The sequence below is a fragment of the Crotalus tigris genome, unplaced genomic scaffold (genome assembly GCF_016545835.1).
Source record: "Crotalus tigris isolate CLP2741 ecotype Arizona unplaced genomic scaffold, ASM1654583v1 scf7180000023713.2527936, whole genome shotgun sequence".
Taxonomy (NCBI): domain Eukaryota; kingdom Metazoa; phylum Chordata; class Lepidosauria; order Squamata; family Viperidae; genus Crotalus; species Crotalus tigris.
The window spans coordinates 65559-86576 of record NW_024100135.1 but is presented as its reverse complement, the minus strand read 5'-3'; the positions used below and the strand labels follow the sequence as shown (position 1 = coordinate 86576).

Sequence of the window (21018 nt, the reverse complement as noted above, 5' to 3'; positions counted from 1 at the left end):
AAGGGGGCTTTTCCGATTCCCACCGCGTGGCTGTTATGTCCTCGATAAACCTCAACCATGTGCACGCGCTTGGCACCATTTAATGCTCTTGGAGAATGGGTGGATATGTTAGCCTCGAGTCACCTTAATTGACACTTCCAAGTTATCTGGGAATGATGGGGATCGTCCTTCTACGGGGAAATGAAGCTTTAGGCTGCCTTGAGCCTTAGCGGCACCAACGTTTTGTCAACTAATTAGACGTTTCTTCCTCATTGTCAAAGCTGGAGACTTCCGCGAGGAACTCCTCCAAACGCGGGCGGGCATTGGGGGAGGAGAGAAAGGGAGGAAAGGCGTAGGGCGATGCAGAGGCGGCGCGCAAGACTCCCCCCTTGACACAGCTGCCTGGAGCCTCCGTGAGGCTCGGGCCGTTCCCAAGACTCTTCACTGGTCAGACGGCGGCACTCGGCGGGCTTCCCGGCGTTTTACCCGCCCTCAGCTCCCTCCCTCCCCGGTCTTTGGTAGTGGACCCAGTGCCCATGGCATTCGCCGCCTTGAGCCATCTGCGGAGTGCCTTAGGCAGGCAGCAGCTCTGGAGGCACGGCTGCCTCAGCGCCCCCTGGGCTCCCCTTTCTCTTGCCCGCTTTTGCAGCGGCGGTCGTGGCAGCGATCGCAGGGGGCGAGCTGAACCGCGCGCTCCCTCCCTGAAGGGAAACTACGGGCAGCTGTGCGAGCGGGCAGCCCGGGAGCCTGGCCCTTTCTGGGGGGCGCTGGCACGGGAGACGCTGCAATGGGAGACCCCGCACCACACCGACTGCGAGTGGGATTTCGCGCAGGGCCGGATCCGCTGGTTCTTAGGCGGTCGGTTAAATGTGGCGGGTAAGAGGCGCCTTTCCTTGACGGGCAGGGGAGGCGACGGCATTGAAACTGCCTCGGCCCTTCGGGCGGGTCGATGATTATATTTAGTCTCCAGGTTTCGTAAGAGAAATGCACAGTGGAAGCTCTGCTCTCCGGCATTTGGAAGTCACGCCCAAATTGTCTGCAGGCAAGTCACACCCGAGTTATCTGGAATCCCCCACCCTCTAACCAGAATACTTGGCGTAGCTATAGTGCGGGGGAAAATGGGGAAAACGCAGGGAGAGCATCGAGATTTCATCAGACTCTTCTTCCCAAAACCGACCACATGCTAAGAAGGCCTGACTCGGAGTCGTAATGCTTTGCAATCGAGGCTGCACTTTATGTGCAGTAGTTTTCGCTCAAAACACTCCACCCTTGGCGAGGGGGGGGAGAGAGAGAGAGAGAGAGAGAGAGAGAGAGAGAGAGACCGCGACTTGAAAAACTGGTCTCGGTTACAATAGGTTGAATTGGGCTGATTTAAATACTAGCTTCCCATTGCTTGATGGGTGCTAGAGCCAACATGATTCGCTGGGTGAGATAATATTCTTATGTTCGCAAACTGGGATATAAATCAGTCGGCAAAATGTTATGAATTAAGTAATGCCAACATTCAAAAACCCTGTATGTAGCATAGAGAGCATTTTCTCTGTTGCTTAACATGCTCTAAGAATGGGATCATCTATGTCATTAACAATCCACTGTTATAGAATGAATGCATAGTCTTTGTGTCACTTACCAGTGTAATTATATATGGTCTTACAGCTAAAATTATAGACCCCCAAAAGAACTTCTATAAAATTACAGGAAGTGCTATTATTGAAACAGAAAATGAAACATGGAAATAAATGGAACCTAAAATACTTAGGTAGTATTAAGATCTGAAAAAGCAGCTTGTCTAGTTTGATAAAGGACTTTATTTAAAGTCTTTAGTGATTAAGTAGGTAAGCATTAACATACTATTTTAATATGCTACTGACATTTTAAATGTGAAAATGTGAAACTACATAAAATTTGAAACATCAAAATATTTAAGAAACTTCCATCAATTTTAATTATATTAAGACTACTTTTCAGTTTTTCCAATATTATAGGAACTTTCAATGCCTCCTAGATTTCTTAAGATTTTAATTTCATTCTCTTTTGCTGGAAAAGGCTTGTGGCACTACTTACAATAAGTATTTATTTGTTTGTTTGTTTGTTTATTTATTAAATTTATATGTTGCCTATTTCACTGTCAAGGTGACTCTGGGTAGCTTACAAATGTAAAAACCAAGGTACAAAATATTAAAACATTAAATGTTAAAATGAACAGAGATTAAATAAGTAAAAAAACAGAATACTGCTGGGTGGAGGTGGGATTTTTTTCCACCTCCAACATGGAACACCCCCATTGGGGCCCCAAGCCAATCAGTAGAACCAGGTTTTGAGGTTCTTATGGAAGGCTAAGAAGGTGGCCGTGTGATATTCTAGAGCAGGGGTCTTCAAACTTACATAGTCAGGTTTTTAAAGCCTTGCAAAAAGTCAACAGGGTTGGGGCTATTTTAATCTCCATGGGGATAATATTCCACAAGGCAGGGGCTACAGCACAGAAGATCTGTCTTCTAATTCCCACTAGTCAACACTCTTTTGCTGATGTGAGCTGCAGCATGCCTGATCAGTTGTATCGAACTGAATGAGCAGACTCTTGGAAAAAGACAGTCTTCAGGTCCCACACCATGTAGCGCTTTAAAGGTGACAACCAATATTTTGAACTGCACTTGGAAACACACAAGCAACCAGCGCAGCTCACATAATAGTGGTGTTGTACCATGTAGCCAGTACCATTACTACCTGTGCAGCTACACATTTAGCACCAATTGAAGTTTTTGAATGCTCTTCAAGGGCAGCCCCATGTTATGTGTGTTGCAGTAATCTAAATGAGAGATTACAAGGGCATGGATGATGAGCAGGGCCTCCTGGCCAGGAATGGCACAACTGATGCACCACCTGAAGGTGTGGAAAGGGTCTCCTAGCCGCAGCTCCCATCTACTATTCAACAACGAGCTGTGAATCTAGGAAACCCCCAAATTGCAGACCAGGTCTTTCTAGGGTAATATCACCCCATCTGGAGCTAGAAATGGAAGAGTCTTGTCTCTGGAGGGTCCAAATTCCTCTCCAAATTCTATATTTTTTGCCTGATATTCTAACATATTTATTTAGATATTGAAAAATGTGATGACAGTTGTAATGGTGTTCCTGTGATTAAAAAAAGAACTTAGAAAGGTTCCCCCTACACCTATTTAAGTATAAATGTATATACAAAGTAATCTACAATTAAATGTTTGTTAAATATATCTACGTGCACATTTAGAAAAGTCATTTTGTATATCTTTGGTTTGAACTTGTATATTGTACAGTGTTGAGAAAATTGGAAGTGAAAGAAAGCAGGCCCTTTTGAGGAGCAGAGTGAGTTTACAGGATGAATTGCTATTCTGAGGGAAATGTATTGTGACATCACAATAATTATTGCTTAATTTAGTAGAACAAATAACAAATGAATTTTTAGTACAGTATTTGTGGATTTATTTTTTATTTAAAGTAGGTATATACGGCAAAATCTCATCAACATACTTTATAAATTGAAATTATAGAGTGATATATTATAAAATATTATTCACTAAAACAGCAGCATTAATAATTAAATGTGATAGCAAAAGGTCTGATTAATAATAAACATTGGCAAACTTTAATTTAAAAGTACACTGAAATATTCAGATTTTGAGGCGTGTTTAAAAAATATAGAAGTAAACACACATGTACTGTATGTTCATGAACACACACAGAGAAACACATTTGTTGAAAGGTATTCTACAAGACTATGGTAAAAAAAACATATTTTTTCTTTGCTATTCTAACAGATTGTATTGGTGAAACCTAAGCAAATTCATATAACACAGGCAGCTTTTTAGATAACATAATCTCAATGTGGAATTTGATTCGGCTCTGGAAGTCTTTGTCATGAATGCAGCTGTTATAAAATTACCTAGCCCCTATAAGCAGTAATTTCATAGTATACCTCCAATATAGTTTAGTCTGGATATATCTGCCATATTAATTATTGTAGTGGGGTCCATTTTTTTTCCAGAGAATCTCAGGTAAGTAAAGCTATCTGAACTAAGTTTTCATAAATGCCCCTAAGATTATAACATATGCAATATTGTATATTTAAGTTGACCTTATAGGTTGCTCCTAACATAAGCAATACAGTTGTACTGTTAACTCATGGTGCCTCCAGACTAGTTTTCTTAGCCACTTTGTCATACAGAATCTAGCAGCAATCAACATGGTCTTTTTATGGGTCGTGGCTGCAAGATATGGTCATACAGATTTTGTACCATAGCAATACTGCTTCACAGTGAGCTTTTGGCCATTTAATATTTTAGACCATACGGAACTTTTCCCTTATATGAAGCTATAATATTACTCTCCTTTTTTCCAGCACTATGTTGGATTCATACCAATGGCACAGCTACGCTCTGGTAATTGTCAAATAATAGTAATAAGAGTATGACTAACAGAAATAATAATAATGGACAAAATCAGCATCAGTCAATTGCAAAAGTCAGCTTTATTTGGAACAGCTTACATCCTGCAACGAAACTCTTAACACCATCAAACAACATCTGCCTATCCTGGGTCCTTGGGAAGAACTCAATAGGTGGATAAAAATGCCAAATCCAGCCTAGACATCTGCCTGACTGGGTGACCAACCATAATAAAAAAAATATTCTATGCCTTTTTCTAGGCATGGTAAAAATTAAAATAAAACCAGAATAGTTACAAAACTGGTGCCCAAAATTAATGCAGTAAATTATTTTTAGTTAAATAATTAATAATAACAACTGACCAGTAAAAGCCAATCTTTATAATTAAAATAAATGAAATGCAACAATACATATTTAAAGGAACACCTAGCATACTAGAGAAAGTATACACACCTGTAATAAGAAAATAAATACTATGTTAAATAGCTGGATATTATGAATATTATGCATATTTTTAATTAAAGCAAGACTAAAGCAGTCTAAAGAAATGAAAATTTAATAGCATGCAGTCACAATATAGTAAAAATTCAGTCATCAATAAAAATGAATCTTGAAATAGAATTTTTTAAAGTAAATGAAAACAAAGAATGCAGAATATCATTCCGCAATAATTATGTATATTAATAGATTTGTTGAATCAGCCCATTTAAACTTGATAAAAACAAAGTTTAGAAACACAGTCCCTTTAAAATACTCCACCAGAATTGCTTTGAATGAGTGCCCTACAAATGTGATTAATAAAGAACATCCTTAAGCACTCCATTGTTAGATAAATGGTGGCTTTATGTTGTTCACAAATATATAAATATACAGAAGATTGACAACAAATAATGCTGTATTTCAGATCACCTTATTTAGAGTATAGTGACAAAGGATTGCCCAGATGATAAAAAGAATGTATTCTATTGTTACCATAGTTTGTAATGATTTAGAAGACCTTACAATACCTCTCTGCTACTATACATTGAAGTAACTATCTCGTTTTTCAAGCTTCTATTCTTGAACAAAAAAACACATGGCTGCTTTTATGAGTCATTTTAAAGACTCAGCTTCTTTGAGTAGGAACTCTTTGTGACACTTCTAGAACATATTACAGATTATTTTCAAAAAGTGCACAGCCCTAGTTTTTAAGTGTGTGTGTGTGTGTGTGTGTGTGTGTGTATACCAGTATTATGCTGTCTGAATATAACTGTATCTCTCTTGATTCTTTAGTTCCCTTTTTATAGTACTCTTTCCAACTCCTTGCCATATCTCAGTGATGGCGAACCTTTTAGAGACCGAGTGCCCAAAACCCACCCCCTGTCCCTGTTCCGCCTCCCACCCTGCCTGCTCCGCCCCCGCCCACCCCCTGCCCCACCCGCCCACAGGGCCATGCACCGCCTCCATGGCCTGCCGCAGCAGATTACCCAGGCAGCCCTGCAGCGCCATGGCAGCCATGTCCTCCGCCCACACCCCGCAGCATCATCTGCATCCTATGGGGCATGAGGGCAGAGTCTTGTCCCTGCTGCCTGGCTATGTCCTTGGCTGCGCTGCTCTGTGTGGGCTGTGCCCGGGGGCAACTCTTCTCCAGGGGGGCTGCTGGTGAGGAGGGGGCCGTGGGGGGAGGTGGGGCTGGGGCGATGGCACATGTGCCCACAGAGAGGGCTCAGAGTGCCGCCTCTGGAATGCGTGCCATAGATTCGCCACCACTGCCATATCTTGTTAAATTGGAATCACTCATTAGATATAGGAGTTCAGAAATTTTTACATTCAACAACTTTGTTTATTTTTTTAAAATATTTTTTAAATAAATGCAGGTTGCATTTAATACATGCATTTAATATCTGACTTCTATTTTATTTATGATTTTATTAAATACATAGCTTACCTTTTCATTAAGTAGTATTTAAGATCACTAACAAGAAAAGAAATAGAATAAAATTGTACTTAAAATATTAAAACATTAAAACTGATATATAAATACCCTAAATTAAACAGCAAATCAGTTCCTTTGACCATTGGTGCAATCCTAATTTATTTATGGAATGTGTTTATTTAATTCATCTTATAAGGCCCCCCATAATACAAGCAAATCTGGAGAACAGGTAAGAACATCAATATAATGGCAAAATACAAGATTACTGAAGTAGCAGTCAAGAATAACCATCAAAAATAATAATTTAGAGGCTAGTCTAAACTTCTAACCCAGGGGTTCCCAATCCCCAGGCCATGGACTGATAGCAGTCCCAGTTAGGAACTGGGCCGCGCAAACAAGCAAAGTTTCTGGTCATGAAAATTATTATTTTTTCCACAGAACTGATCTCTGCTGCACATAAAATTGGGGGCTGCTGTACTAACCTCTATGAATGGGAGAACAGATGTGTTTACAATTGGAAGATAGTGACTTGATTTAAAGTAAATCATAATATGGTTCCCTTTTGGCCCAGCATATTGAAGGGCAGTAGCCATTGTAATTTGCAGATTATGATTTAGGGCAATATATAAACCCTACGCATGTATACTAACATATATATATATATATATATATATATATATATATATATATATATATATATATATATATATAGTGTATATGTGGTATATGTGGTAGCTAATTATAGCATAGTATGATCCAGAGGGCAGGGCAAGATACAATGGATGGACACTAATCAAGGAAAGAAGCAACCTGGAATTGAGAAACTTCCTAACAATGGGAACAATTAACCAGTGGAGCAGCTTGCCATCAGCAATTGTGGGTGCTTCATCACTGGAGGTTTTTAAGAAGAGATTGGACAGTCACTTGTCTGAAATGGTGTAGGGTCTCCTGCTTGAGCAGTGGGTTGGACTGGAAGACCTCCAAGGTCCTTTTCAGCTCTATTCTGATTGATTGTGTGAACCCAGCCTGTGAGATCAAGTACCTACTTAAAGAGGCTGATCTATAATCGATTTTATCTTACCACCTTCCTGTTAATTGCTTTAAGTTGGGCAGGAATTGAAGGGCAGCTTGTTCTACCAAATCTTTAATGTCAGTCAGAGCTGGCAGTTTATCCTGGTTGGAGTAGTTGTTTTCCCTGTCACTGATTCATCAGCAGGCCTTCACTCAAAAGGAGTGTTGAAAAGTATCTCAGGTTCTTTGATTTGGAAGCAGCCAACAGCACTCAAGTGTAACAATTCACTTGGCTCCACTACTCAGTACAGAATGAAGATTTTTCTCTCCACCTCTCTATCCAGATTCAAAACACTTAGCTTCCATTAGCAGATAAGCTTGAGGCTCTGAGAGCTGATAAAGATGCATAATATTACCACACAATCTTTTTAAAAGGAGGGGGGAAATACTTACTTCCTCTTTTGTCTTTGTTTATGGCTTTTATCTCATTGTTTCCTGAAGAGATGATTTTTCCTATCATTCTGCCAAAATTCTTACTCAGTGGCAAACCCTTAATTATGTTGCAAAAAAATGTTCCTTTTATGCTTTCAGCTCTAGAACTCTTTTGCTACAGGCTATTACAATCTGACATGAATTTCTTCCTGAAAAATGCTGAGTCAGATTTGAGTCTTTCTAGTTCCAAAGAGCTGTCAAAGTTGTAGTAAATCTGTGTTTCTTTAAAAAAAGTTTTAGAATTAGTCTAAAATTCACCTTAACATTTGATCTTGATTTGTAATGAGTGCTAGAAATTCACTTTCACAAAGATACATGTAAATAAGAGGTAGGAGGTTTAGTGTCTTTTGATCTAAATGATAACACTCACAATGAGCTTTCATTCAAAATCTAGTGGTGCATTCTTTTTTCACTTGTATCATTGTAATGTCTAAGAATTATCCCTACACATTTTCTTCATTAATCAGTAGTACATTTATTTGGCTAATGTAATTAAATGGGTCCAATACATACATAGAAATCTTGGAATATCTTCAAGTAGTTCAGAAAATATTGGTATTCCAGTGCTTTTTTTGTAAAAAAAAAAAAAAAAAAGGTGCCGGAACTCACACACGTCATACAACCTGCCTTGCCTACCCTACAAGGTTCCATCCAAAAAAGGTGCCAGAATTCCGTTCTGGGCATTTTCTGACAAAAAAAGCCCTGCATAAAACAATTTAAAAAATTGTGTTCTAGAATAATCAGTGGTAGGCAAGTGCAATAAGCTGAAGCAGTGCACTCCTGATCTATTTTGTCAAAATGTTTGATTCTTTTTTCTTATCAGAACTCTTGACCCAAGCATCTTACAATATACTGAACCCAGATATATGTAAATTATTCCTTTGTTGGCTTCTGTTTTTCTCCCTTTTATTCCATTTCCATTTCATAGATAGTGGTAGAGTCATGTCTAATATTGAAATGGAATATCATAATGAAATTGTAGAGCTGTAGGTTGGATTGAGGAAGTAGAAAAATATCCTTGAAGAAGGCAGTAACAATCCTTTCAGTATTATTGCCAAGAAAGACTACATGGACAAGCCCTTGTACTCATTAGCTTAACTTAGTCAATGTCCTGTCAGATTTGTTATTTATAAAGCAGTGTAAGTGTAATTAGTGTTACAGAAAGAAATATTTGATTAGCAAAAACATATAGTAACTCATCAGATAAAACTATCCTATTTATTGGCTGAGTATAATTGCATGGTTGTGAATTAAACTGAAATACAATGCAAGATTGTTTATGTTACACTGTTTACTTTTGAATTATTGAAAAGAGTAATGAGATAAAGTGAATGGAAAAGCTATTTACATAGGCTTATGTGGATTCATGGAGTATAGCAAATGTTGGCAACAAAGCATTTTAGAAAGATTAGGGTAAGATAGTGATAAAACACTTTGACAGTATTGATCTTGTCATATTTTAAAGTGTGTATGGGGCTATAACCTGCTATCTTGCACTATTCTTTCTAACTAGTTCTGTACTTTATTGTTGTGCTAGCTTTAGTTCTATGTTAACATATTTAAACTTACACTCTGCCAACCACTTCTGCCTTGGCTTTCTTTATTATTGGGCTGGTAATTGATTTACTTATGCTTGACCATCATAATATTGGGACTGCTCCAGTGTTGCTTGGCATGACCATCAGTCTCACACCCTATAGTGTTGGTTCTTGCTTTGCCTGACTTTGGCTATTTTGACTTTAGCTCTGTGGTAATAATCCTTCAGTATTGTCTCCTCCCTTGTACTTGTTTTTCTTGACCATTTGGTGCACCTGGTCCTGTTTGGCTTGACCTCTTCATTGGATGCTTTGGTTTGATCTTTTCTCTCCACCTATTAGTAACGTGGCTGACAGTACTGGTTGCTACCATGGCCCTATTCCCCTGGCTTCCTATTGCTACCACCAACCAGTTTGGCAGGCTGTAACTTTCTCTCTCTTTCCCATTGCACTCTGTTGTACTCTATTCCTTCTATTTTTAGCTAAGACAGCTGCTGGCATGACTGCCTGTAGCTTAGACTATGGTTGTATAACCGCTGGCATCACCTTTCAGCCTTTCCGACAACCACTAAGTCTCCAGGATTTTTTAGACACTGGTTACTTGAAATTCTACAGGTAGGAAGACTAACTATTTCCCCTTCTCTCCTTCTTTCTCTGGTTTGAACTTCTCTTATAGGGACAAAGCCTGTCATTACTAAATTTTCTGCTCTCCGGAGAACTTCTCCTATTTAGGCTTACTTTGGCACTAGCGACCTGGGCAGTGACCTCTCCTTCTCTAGCTTTGTCTGGATCTGCTGTAATTAAATTCCTCTGGAATTGTTTCCCCAACTCAAAAGCCTTTATCTCCTCCCCTGTTCTGCAACAAGTTCTTCAATAGCTCTGCACAGTTTCCAAAAACACATTTATACACTGTCAGCTGCAAGTTTATCTCTCACACAGCATCTTTGACTTCTTTTTCTTCTAACCTTAGTCCTTTGGCATTCTTCTTTCCAATTTTTGTTTTTCTTCTGTCTTCTGGCATTTTGAAATCCCGCATCATTCCTAAATTGAGAAAGTAACCAAGCCATCAAGGAAGTACCCCTTTAGAAGGAATGTCTCGCTTTTCCTTTTGGTTTTTGAGGGAAATGCCAGGAAACAGTAGTGCCTTTTTTCTTTTACAACCATCTTCTCACTGACACCAGTACTTTAACCTCTCGGTAACCAGTGCGGCAACTGAAGTATAGGTATTATGCTTCGAGACCTACTCACCTAGTTAGCTACATTTTGGACCAGTCAGGTTTTCCAAGCTATCTTTAAAAGCAACCTAACATATGTGTTACAGTTGTGTACTTACACACATTCAGATGCAAAACATCTCCAAGTCATATGATATAGATTAAAATACACATTCTTCTCTATTTTGTGATGGTGATCAAAACACACAAATGTTTTGTGCCTCTTAATAGTTCTAGGGTAATATCTACAGTTGTCACTATCTCTCTTGATTGGCTTGTACAGTAATAGCTTCAGAGGATTTTTTTTTTAAATCACTTAAGATGGTAAGCACTTTCAATCAGTAACAAGCTACATGCTTTGTTTTTTTCACAATTTGTTTCTTTGCAGTTAACTGTTTGGATCGGCATGTGCAACATATACCAGACAAAGTAGCTTTGATTTGGGAAAAAGATGAGCCTGGTACTGAAGAAAAAATAACTTACAGGTATGACATGATCCTCCTACTTGGTTTCAAAATTATCTGTGCAGAATTTGGAAAAGTCATATAGTATTGCTTGCTTTTGTATAAAATCTGTGATAATACTAATCTTAGAAAAGACATCTTGTTCCAGAAAAGAAAATATTTATTTCATCAAAATAGTTTAGGATGATTAAAAATAAAAAAACCCACTGGATATAGCAAAGGCCTTTCTGGATTGATAGTGGCAAATTAAAAGTTCTGGAAAGCCCACAAGTAGGATGTCCCTGTGATAACATCCTTCAACAACTAGAATTGAGAGCCAGACATAAATTGGCTTGAAAATGAGTTCACATCCATTAATACAGATAGACCTCAGGTTATGATAGCAATTGGGACCAGAATTACCATCTGTAAGTAATGAGGTTGTAAAGTGCAATGTAATGTGACTTCATCACATTAGTCCAGTTGTCGTAATATTTTAGTAAATAGATTTGGTAGTCAGTTTCAGTTTGCTTATCTTGCAGTATTTTGCTAACCCCTTTTTAGAGAGTCACAGTTGTTATGACAGATCACTGTGAGTATTGCAAAATTCTGATTGTAATTAAATTGTTTTTCTGTATCGTTTTCAAGGTGAGAATTATATTTATATTGCATAGTTATTTCAGCATTAACAATCAGTAATTTAGTCTAATATGTATAAGAATATCATTCCACAACCTTCAATTTATATGGTCACCCATTTCACCTAAGCAACTTTGGATGGCAAAATGTGAAGATAATAATCCAAAGTGAGAAAGAAAATAAGAATTTGCAGCAAAAATAAATCAACAAAATAGTTTGTATTTCTTCTTCATCTATTGCTAATCTTTTGCCTCTTTCACAAGCATCTGATGAAATGGTAAGTTTGTGTTTGCTTCCACTACTTCAGATTGTTAACAGGCACTCCGTATATGTGTATGTATACGTACATACATACATATACACACACATACAGACATATATACTAAGTATGTTTGTATTGCATTCTGATACATCATTAATTTAATTATAGTTTACTAAAATATAATTGTGTGACTTTACACATAGATCTAAACCAGACATGTCAAACTCGCGACGTCATGTGACATCGTGCAAAGTATCGGGCCGGTTTTGCCATTGCCGGCAACGGGGTGGGCATGGCTTCCAGATGACGTATCCAGCCCGTGGGCCAGCAGTTTGACACCCCTGATCTAAACTATAAGATTACTATTTTGGCTGTATTCACATAAGACATCGAGCCACAGTTAATGTCAAGTCTTTCTTGAATTGAATCCTTAGTGTTCACATAATTTTCTTCACAATAGTGCATAAGTGGTTTGCCATTACTTTCTTCTGAGATTTTATTTTTATTTTCCAAACCTGGGATGTACCTGGTGTTTTATTCAAATAGTAATCTGATGCACACTGCCACCTAGTTAGCTGATCTATAATAAGCTAACCAAATTATAGTTTATTGGGTTTCAAGAAACCAAATGTTATGAATTTACTGGAAGCTAAAGTATGGAACCTTCAAAACTTCATTTATTGCTATTTATCTGTATGACTTTTTTTTAATGACATTCTTAGTTAATCACATTCTTCTGGTTAACACATTCCACTTAGTTATGGTTTGCTTAACTGGGCTTATAAAATAAATTACAATGGGAGGGGTTCATTCAACATGCTAAGTCATGAGTTGCTACATATATAAACCAGAATGACTAAATTCACACAATATAGTAAACCAATACTAAACAAACAACATTTAGCATGTTGACTGAATTCAGCTATTGTATATAGAGCTCACTCCTCATTTTGATGTTTCATTTGATTGCTACCAGATTATTCTGAATTGATGGAGCAAAACCAAAAACTATATAGCCAGCTGAGCCTCTTCGATCTGGTTTACTTTTGAAGCATTGGATTATAACTCAAATTCCCAACTTTTAGTTGGCTGGTAATTCTGAGAGTTATGAATCAAATTCTGCTGGAGACACAAGGTTGGTGAAAAGTGATTTAGGTTGTTTAGCTAGTATACACAGTTCACCAACAGCATGAAGATGGTCTTTTGTTTTATTATAGCACAGTACTTTACTTGGTTAGACTTACAGTAACAAATTGATGTGGATGTACAATAGTTTTGGCTTTGTATATAGAAATATCTTCCATATAAAGATAATATAATTTGTGAAGGCATCCTTCATGAATGATCTTGTCCATTAATCCATGCAGGAATTAATATGGTTGCTGCTGGAAGACACACTTTGGATGCTGAAGGTTAATACAGTATATATTTTTTTAAACCTAAAAGCCGTATTGATAGATTAGTGACCACTATAATTGAAGTGCATTTTCTGAAGTGGCCTCCAAAAAAGGATAGAAACTAGTATGATCAACAAAGGTTCACAAAGATTTAAATACTACTAATCAAACTGTACTTTTATTTCTGTAATCAAAAGCTGCTGAAAAGTTATTTCCTTAAAAATAAGAATCAGCTTTATGTTAAATAAAGTTCTCAGTTTACTGCCTGAGTTTGCACAACAGGATAAAGTATTATTGTCTAGTTTAGGGTTCAGTGTGTGTGAACCCATGCAATCTAGTTAACCTTTGGTTAGCATTTAGGCCCATATATATTATGTGCAATTTTAATCAAAAAGGATTAGCTTTCTAACAACATTCCTTTGTTATGCTCAGCATAAGTACATTGCACCTGAATATAATACACTAATTGAAAAGAATATTTGATTTGCAGAGTAAAATGTACTCTTGTGAAGTGTGATGATACTCATATTATAAAATTGGCAAGTGAATAAATACTGTGTGAAAACATTTATGCTGTTAACACTCTTCTGTTTAGGCACTATTAGCACAAGGGAGCTGTTAACATTTTTAGAACATCAGTGTTCCTCTCTCCTTTTGGAAGGCTAAATGGAAAAAGTTATGCAATGTAGACGGGAGGAGAGATAAAATAATATTTTTTTTTAAATTAGTAGGCCTCTGGCTGCTCAAGAATTGGCTCCTCTATTCAGTCCCAAGGATTTCTAGATAAGGGCAAACTAGTGGGTTGCATTCCATCTGTAGCCTAACTGCATGTGCCTTGAACTGCAAGCCACAGGTATTTTTACAATAAAGCAGTGCTTTTTTTGTAAAAAAAAAAAAAAAAGGTGTCGGAACTCACACATGTCATACAACCCGCCTTGCCTACCCTACAAGGTTCCATCCAAAAAAGGTGCCGGAACTTCGTTCTGGACATTCTATCACAAAAAAAGTCCTGCAATGAAGTAATGCACAATTTTAGCTTTGGATGTAATTTTAACTTGTGTGCACATAATGGACACTACTACAACACACTTATCTGTGCATTATTGAATTAGGGAGGAGCAACTTGCTTTCTTCATAAATATAGTAGTCTTAGATGATTTGTCAGGAAGTGAATTCTGTGTTCTACAATAGGAATATAGGAAACTGCTTTATATAGTTTGTCAGTCTGGTTGTCTGTACTGACTGGTAATTCTTTTTAAGAGTTCCAAACTCAACCTGTTTTAGGATTAAATATTGGATTACATTTTTACCTTAGAGCAGATAAGATGTTATCTCAATATGGAGGCTATTGCTATCTGTCCTTTACCATGTTTAAAATCACTTTCTGGCCCAGCTGCAAATCATGAACAAAATAATATAGACCCATTGAGATGGTCTAGCTAAGGCTTCTGGTGGATCCTGAAAGTTTTCTGAGAATTGATATCTAAGATGAGATAACTGGATGAGATTTCCCTTGTGAGGCCTCTTCCCAGTCTCTGATCCAGAGTAGCTCCCTAGTTTTCAGAGGAAGTGGAAAAAAATGGAGTGACAAGACACCTAACCTTGGTGCTCTCTAAGCTTGGTTGTTTGCTTGCAGATGTTTCATTACTGATTATATTACTTAGTTGGGTAATGAAACGTATGCATGCAAAGATCAGAAACATGAAGGACTCTAAAAGAGATAGGAGCCAGGGCTATTTCTTAAATAAGACTGCAGCCAATTGTTTTTAGTTAAGACAGGCATGTCTTGCTTGGCAAGGAGACTTATGGAGCACTTTGACTCTGCTCTCGACTCTATTTGCCATGTCTGAGGACTAGGAGGCCTTATTTCATCTTTTGATTCCTCCAGCGATTCTGAGGCTGCCTATGTTTGATCAGCTTCAGGTAATTCTGGCTTGGTATCGCCTAAGGCTGGCATTCCTGTTTAGTGGCAGAGCTTCTTCAGATTTGGAGTCATCTGAACTCTGGGCCATGACTCTACTTTTGTGAGGGATGGCAGGGACCAGAACACAGAGATTCTCTGGTTGCTCTGATACAGAAGTGCTGTAAGAGGACTTTGACCTGTTGCTTGGGAGTCCAGAAGACTTCTTTTAAAGGGAGTGATTGACAATCCAGAAGTATTTGATTGATTATTTTGAAATGAGTTTTTTATGTTGACTTTTATGTTTGTTGGCAATTTATCTAATAAAGAGCCGAGGTGGCGCAGCAGTTAGAGTGCAGTACTGCAGGCCACTTTAGCTGACTGTGTTCAGCAGGTCAGCGGTTCAAATCTCACCGGCTCAAGGTTGACTCAGCCTTCCATCCTTCCGGGGTAGGTAAAATGAGGACCCAGATTGTTGGGGGCAATGTAAATATATATATACATTGCTTACTGGTGTACACCGCTTAGAGAGTGCTTGCACTTAAAGCGGTATATAAGTCTCATAAATAAATAAATAAATAAACAATTTAGATCAAGTAGCAAGAAATCTTAGAAGAAGCTTTTCAGATCATTCAAAGATATTCCATCTTACCATAATGACTTACTGTAAATTAAGATGAGAAATTGCTCTCACAATTTCCAAGGTATTGGAAACAGCAATATGAACATATTGTCATGAATAGCAATGGAGTTTGTAATGAAAATATTTTACAATAAAGATGGAGAATTTGTATGCAAACTACAAATTTTGTATACAAACTAGTTTATCTTGCTTCCATATTATTTAGCTCACTCTTAAAAGATCAGTGGAACTATCAAGCAATATAAAATATATTATCTAATGGAAGCAAAATAGTTCAATCTATCTCACATCTTAGTCTGGGAGAGATGACTAAGACCTACATTCCATCTATGGAAATCCTCAGGAAAACAGGAATTGCTGGTATTTCCTGATTAATATAAATCTGCTCAAAGTAGTAGTATGTAGAAGGCAAAATATATAATGCCTCCTGCACTTGCCAGGCCTTTCCTGGAATCCTTTCTAGGCTGTTTTTCTTTCCCCTGCAGCTGAGTTTCTTCTGATCTCAAAGCACAGTGGGACGACCAGGCATGGCCACAAGCACAGTTGCAGATGAACATCCATGGACCTTACAAGAGTTAAACACCTTCTTCTCTCTATCTCTTCCCCTGGAAATGCCTTCTGATATCCACATTAGTATTGTGAGACAAGCACAGGTCAGAATTCTGAAGTATAATTCTGACCTCAACAAATTATTTATGAAAATGATATTTTACTATGTAAAAGCCTGCGGACTTTAAACATACTTCTGAACAATGTTGATATAAGAGAGTTGCAATAAAAATGGAGTGATAGTTCACTAACCCTGGACTGATGGGGTTTCCAGGTAATAAAGTAGTTTTGTCATAAAGGTACTATATAGTACTTGGCAAATAATGTGCTTTTCTTTCATTCCTTTGGTAATCCATTTCACTTATAAAAGTAACTGTTAAAAACAGCAAAGAGAACAAAAAAAAGAAGAGAAAATATTTTTCTTAAAATATTCTTGATTTGGCATTAGGTTATTATTACTTTCACAAAATGAATTTAAATAGGCAAATAACAGATCTTGAGACTTAGCAAAGAAACATGCTTCCTACAAAGTATTCTTTAATGTAGTTTTAATGCTAGGAATGCCGACAAATACTAGATATTTCTCATAATGTCAGTAATTTAAGAAATTCAACTAGTTTTTTTTAACTCAGCAAGTTTAGTTATGCAAATTATTATTATATCTAAAAGTTGTTTTTGTAATATCTTTGCATTTTAAATTGTTTCTAAAATTGTTGCTATTGTAACAGTGCTTGTTTAATTTATGATTATCTTGGTAAAGAGTAGAAATTAAGTCTGCAAAGCTGAACTTAAATGAATTAGATTTATGTTTAAGTTTGCTTGATAAATATTTATCTGGATTTTTTTTGTAGATTGAAATATAATATTTATAAAGTTAAACAAAATGACAAGGCATTTGTTTCTACATTGTAGGGAACTTTTGGACATGACTTGTCGCCTTGCTAATACCTTAAAGAGAAATGGTATAAAAAAGGGAGACCGAGTTGCTATCTATATGTCTGTATCTCCAATGGCAGTGACTGCCATGTTGGCTTGTGCCAGAATTGGTGCTGTTCATACAGTTGTATTTGCTGGATTCAGTGCAGAATCTTTAGCAGGGAGAATAAATGATGGTAAGTAATTTTTAGAAAAAAATTTTTTTAGATAATAATTCATGGATTGCTTTGTTATTGCAGGTAAATGCAACTTTTTCATTAGAAAACCAACACGTCAACAATAGACCAGTTGTTGGACTGATAATTTGTTGTATGCAAGAAATCTTCATAAGCTTTTACATGCCATTCTACTTCCGTAACTGTATTTTGGGTTTTTTTTCCTGTAGCAGAAAAACAATCCTGAGCATTTCAACTACTATATAGGATTTGATGACTTACAATATATTATGTGCTATTTATTTTTATTTATTAGATTATGATGCAAAACAGAGGAATAAATTAAAATTTGCTGTCTCTATAAATTATTTTTCTTGCTAGCTAAATGTAAAGCAGTGATCACCTGTAACCAGGGAATCAGAGGAGGACGGATCCTAGAACTGAAAAACACCGTGGATGAAGCTGTAAAGAACTGTCCAAGTGTCAAGTGTGTCTTTGTAGCCCAGAGAACTGACAGCAAAATCCATACATGCAGTCATGATATTCTCCTTGAAGAAGTAGGTTCATCGTGTTCGTGTTTCTAATCAGATAAATTCCAATCAAATTGAAAATGAATGAAGCTGATAAAATACGTTGTATGATGCTTTTATTTCTCTGTTCTAGCTCACACTTTTAGCAATTGTATGCCAAACCTATTATTTTTATGAATACTTATGAATCCAAAAGGAATGTGACTTGCTGAAGCAAAATAAAATATCTTTGGATAAGAGTATACAATAGTTTTTTTTACTATGTAATATATATATAAAATTCATGGCCATGATTCCAGGAGAAGTATTGAATTCAGTATTCCTGAACATCTAATTTATACCATTCAAGGCATGGAACCTGAATTTTAAATTGAGTTTTCAAATAATCATTGCCTTTGGTGCTTTAAATGCTAAAATAGCATTGTGCACTTGTTATTTCTTTGTGAAATGTGAAAAATATTGAAGAAGGAAAAACTTACCTCTGGTATGTATTTGAGAATATTTAATATACTATTGCTCCACTTTTCATTTAATTGTCAATTTAAAAAAATGCTTTTTTTAGGAGATGGCTAAGGAAGCATTGGTTTGTCCTTCTGAAATTATGGACAGTGAGGATATGCTTTTTATGCTTTATACTTCAGGAAGCACAGGAAAACCTAAAGGAATTGTTCATACCCAGGCTGGCTATCTGCTTTATACTGCCATAACACATAAGGTATCAGTAGAATCCTTGATTTTATTTTTTTTACATTAGTACTGTCAATCGTGTGCAAATCACATGGATAATGAAATTTGGCAGAGTTGGACATTTTGAATATGATGTGAGGCTAAAAAATGATTTCTCAGCTAGTATGAAATGTATTATAGCTAGGCAACAATCTAGATTTGAGGAGAAAAGGGTGATGCAGAATATACAAAGGTGTTCACAAAGTATCTGTGGGCAATTTCTTTAAAAAGCTGCATATCTGGAGAAGATACATCCTCTTTAATCATATGCTCTTAAGTCATTTTTCCTCCTTTGAATTTGGATTGCTGCAGAGCCCTAAAAATTATACACAAGCAGATCTAATCTAAAACATAATTCTCAAGCAGACTTTTTAATTTAATTTTGGAATGCTACATTTTAAAAAAATAGGGCTATTTGGCCAAATTTCAAGGCAAATGCACCTGTTACAAGGTTGGTTAATTATACCGTATATCTCATAATAGATTTTTATATATACTTTACTATTCAAAGAAAGAAAGAATGATAAATTGTAGGAAGAATGTTACTTGAAATTGCTTTCATCTAATAAAATAGCAGATAACAAAATCTCTGTTTATTCTGTAATTAATGGTGGAGGACATTTCCTCATACAAGGTTTAAATTCTGAATCCATGATAGGAAGCCATGAAAAGTGATTTGCCTGAATTTGTGATTGATTTATTTCTTCACAAAAGGAAGAATACTTGACTACTGACAAGTATTTCTTGATCGTAATAATTTTTCATTAGTATACACTGATTCTAACCAGCTATATTGTTTTTATAGCATGTTTTTGACCTCAAACAAGATGACATTTTTGGATGTGTAGCAGATATTGGTTGGATCACAGGACACAGCTATGTTGTATATGGACCACTTTGCAACGGAAGCACCACAGTTTTGTTTGAAAGTACTCCTGTTTATCCAGATCCAGGTAGAATTTTTAAATATAACGTATAGAAACAGCAGTGGACATAAAAAAGGGCAATTAGTCATGATACAATCATTTCTTTCTTGTGAAGCTTTAAAGGTTAACCACTTGCTTCTCCATATAGGGCCGGTTTGGTCTAGTGGTTAATGCATCAGACTAAAATCCAGGAAATTCTGAAGTCTAATCCCACCTTAGGCATGAAAGCCAGCTGGCTGATTTTGGGATAGTCACTCTTTCTCAGCCCAACTCATCTCACAGAGTTGTTGTGGAGAAAATAAGAGGAAGGTATATTAGGTATGTTCACCACCCTGAGTTATTTATAAAAATAATAAGGTGGGATTTAAAAGTGTAAAAAAAAACCATCCTGCTGCAACCTTAGTATACTTAGTTTTCAGTAGAGAGCAAGTCTGCGTATGTATTGCTTTTTATTCAGCCCTTTCTTCTTTCTTGAATACTCGTGCCATATGAAATAAAAAAATGAAAATAAATTAAAGCTAACAACACAAAATCAAGAGAAGCCAGATATTGAAAAGGATCTTTTTCTAAATATTTTGGTTATTATGATTGCTGTATGTGATAAGTATGACATTAGGTTTCTTATATTATTAACCTGGGTAACATCCAGATTGACTTTCTGTGGATAGGAAATTATTTGATTCAGTAAAGGTTTAACATTTGCTTTTGGGGGGGGGGATAGTTTTCCTTCCTCTTTGTAGCGGCTATGCCATATTTGGGGATATAAATTATTTTTCACTCTGGATTCCACTGTGGAAAATTTGGATATTCTATTCCAACTGGACCTTGAAGTACAACGAATTCTAGCATCAAATAAAGTGTACTGATACTAGTTAATCTTTCCCCAGCCAAAACTCTTGAGACTGTATCCTCATTGGAAATTGTATGGAAATAGCAGTATTGATATTTTTTTTTAAAAAAAGAATTGACATTGGGGATTATTTGTTTTAAAGCCTATATATCAGAAAATGTACAGATATCAAATAAGAAAAAGACAAGAATTCACACTGCTTTTTAGAAAAGGTTCCCCAGAAATGTACCTTAAATGTACAAATTGGGGCACGCTGGAATATTACCGTAATAACTAGGATTGTTTTGGAGGTGTCAGCCCTATGAAGTAAAGTAGACTAAGAAATCAGTGGCATGTAGGTCAGTACTACTTCTATTGTAACAAAATCTTGTAAGTCTCAATGTGCTTTCCCCCTCCTTTCCTTTAATTTTATTTGATCTAAAAAGGGGTTTGCATCTCTCTCTCTAGTTTGCTACTAGAAGACTGCTGTGTCAAATAGTATAGGAAATCCTTGACTTA

The 21018-nt window shown here is 36.6% G+C and overlaps 1 protein-coding gene across 5 annotated transcripts in view; it reads left to right on the top strand.

Annotated features, from left to right (window-relative positions):
- The first annotated feature begins 308 nt into the window (after positions 1–308).
- Positions 309–21018, top strand: part of ACSS1 (acyl-CoA synthetase short chain family member 1) — a 39804-nt gene continuing 19094 nt past the window's right edge. Inside the window, exons 1-7 of one of the 5 annotated variants that reach the window (XM_039320883.1) lie at positions 839–855; positions 10953–11049; positions 16334–16501; positions 17310–17509; positions 17870–18045; positions 18581–18733; positions 19550–19697. In XM_039320883.1, coding sequence (XP_039176817.1) covers positions 17323–17509; positions 17870–18045; positions 18581–18733; positions 19550–19697 — 664 coding nt within the window. In that variant the 5' untranslated portion in view covers positions 839–855; positions 10953–11049; positions 16334–16501; positions 17310–17322. The other 4 variants (XM_039320881.1, XM_039320882.1, XM_039320884.1 and 1 more) reach the window with 4 other exon arrangements.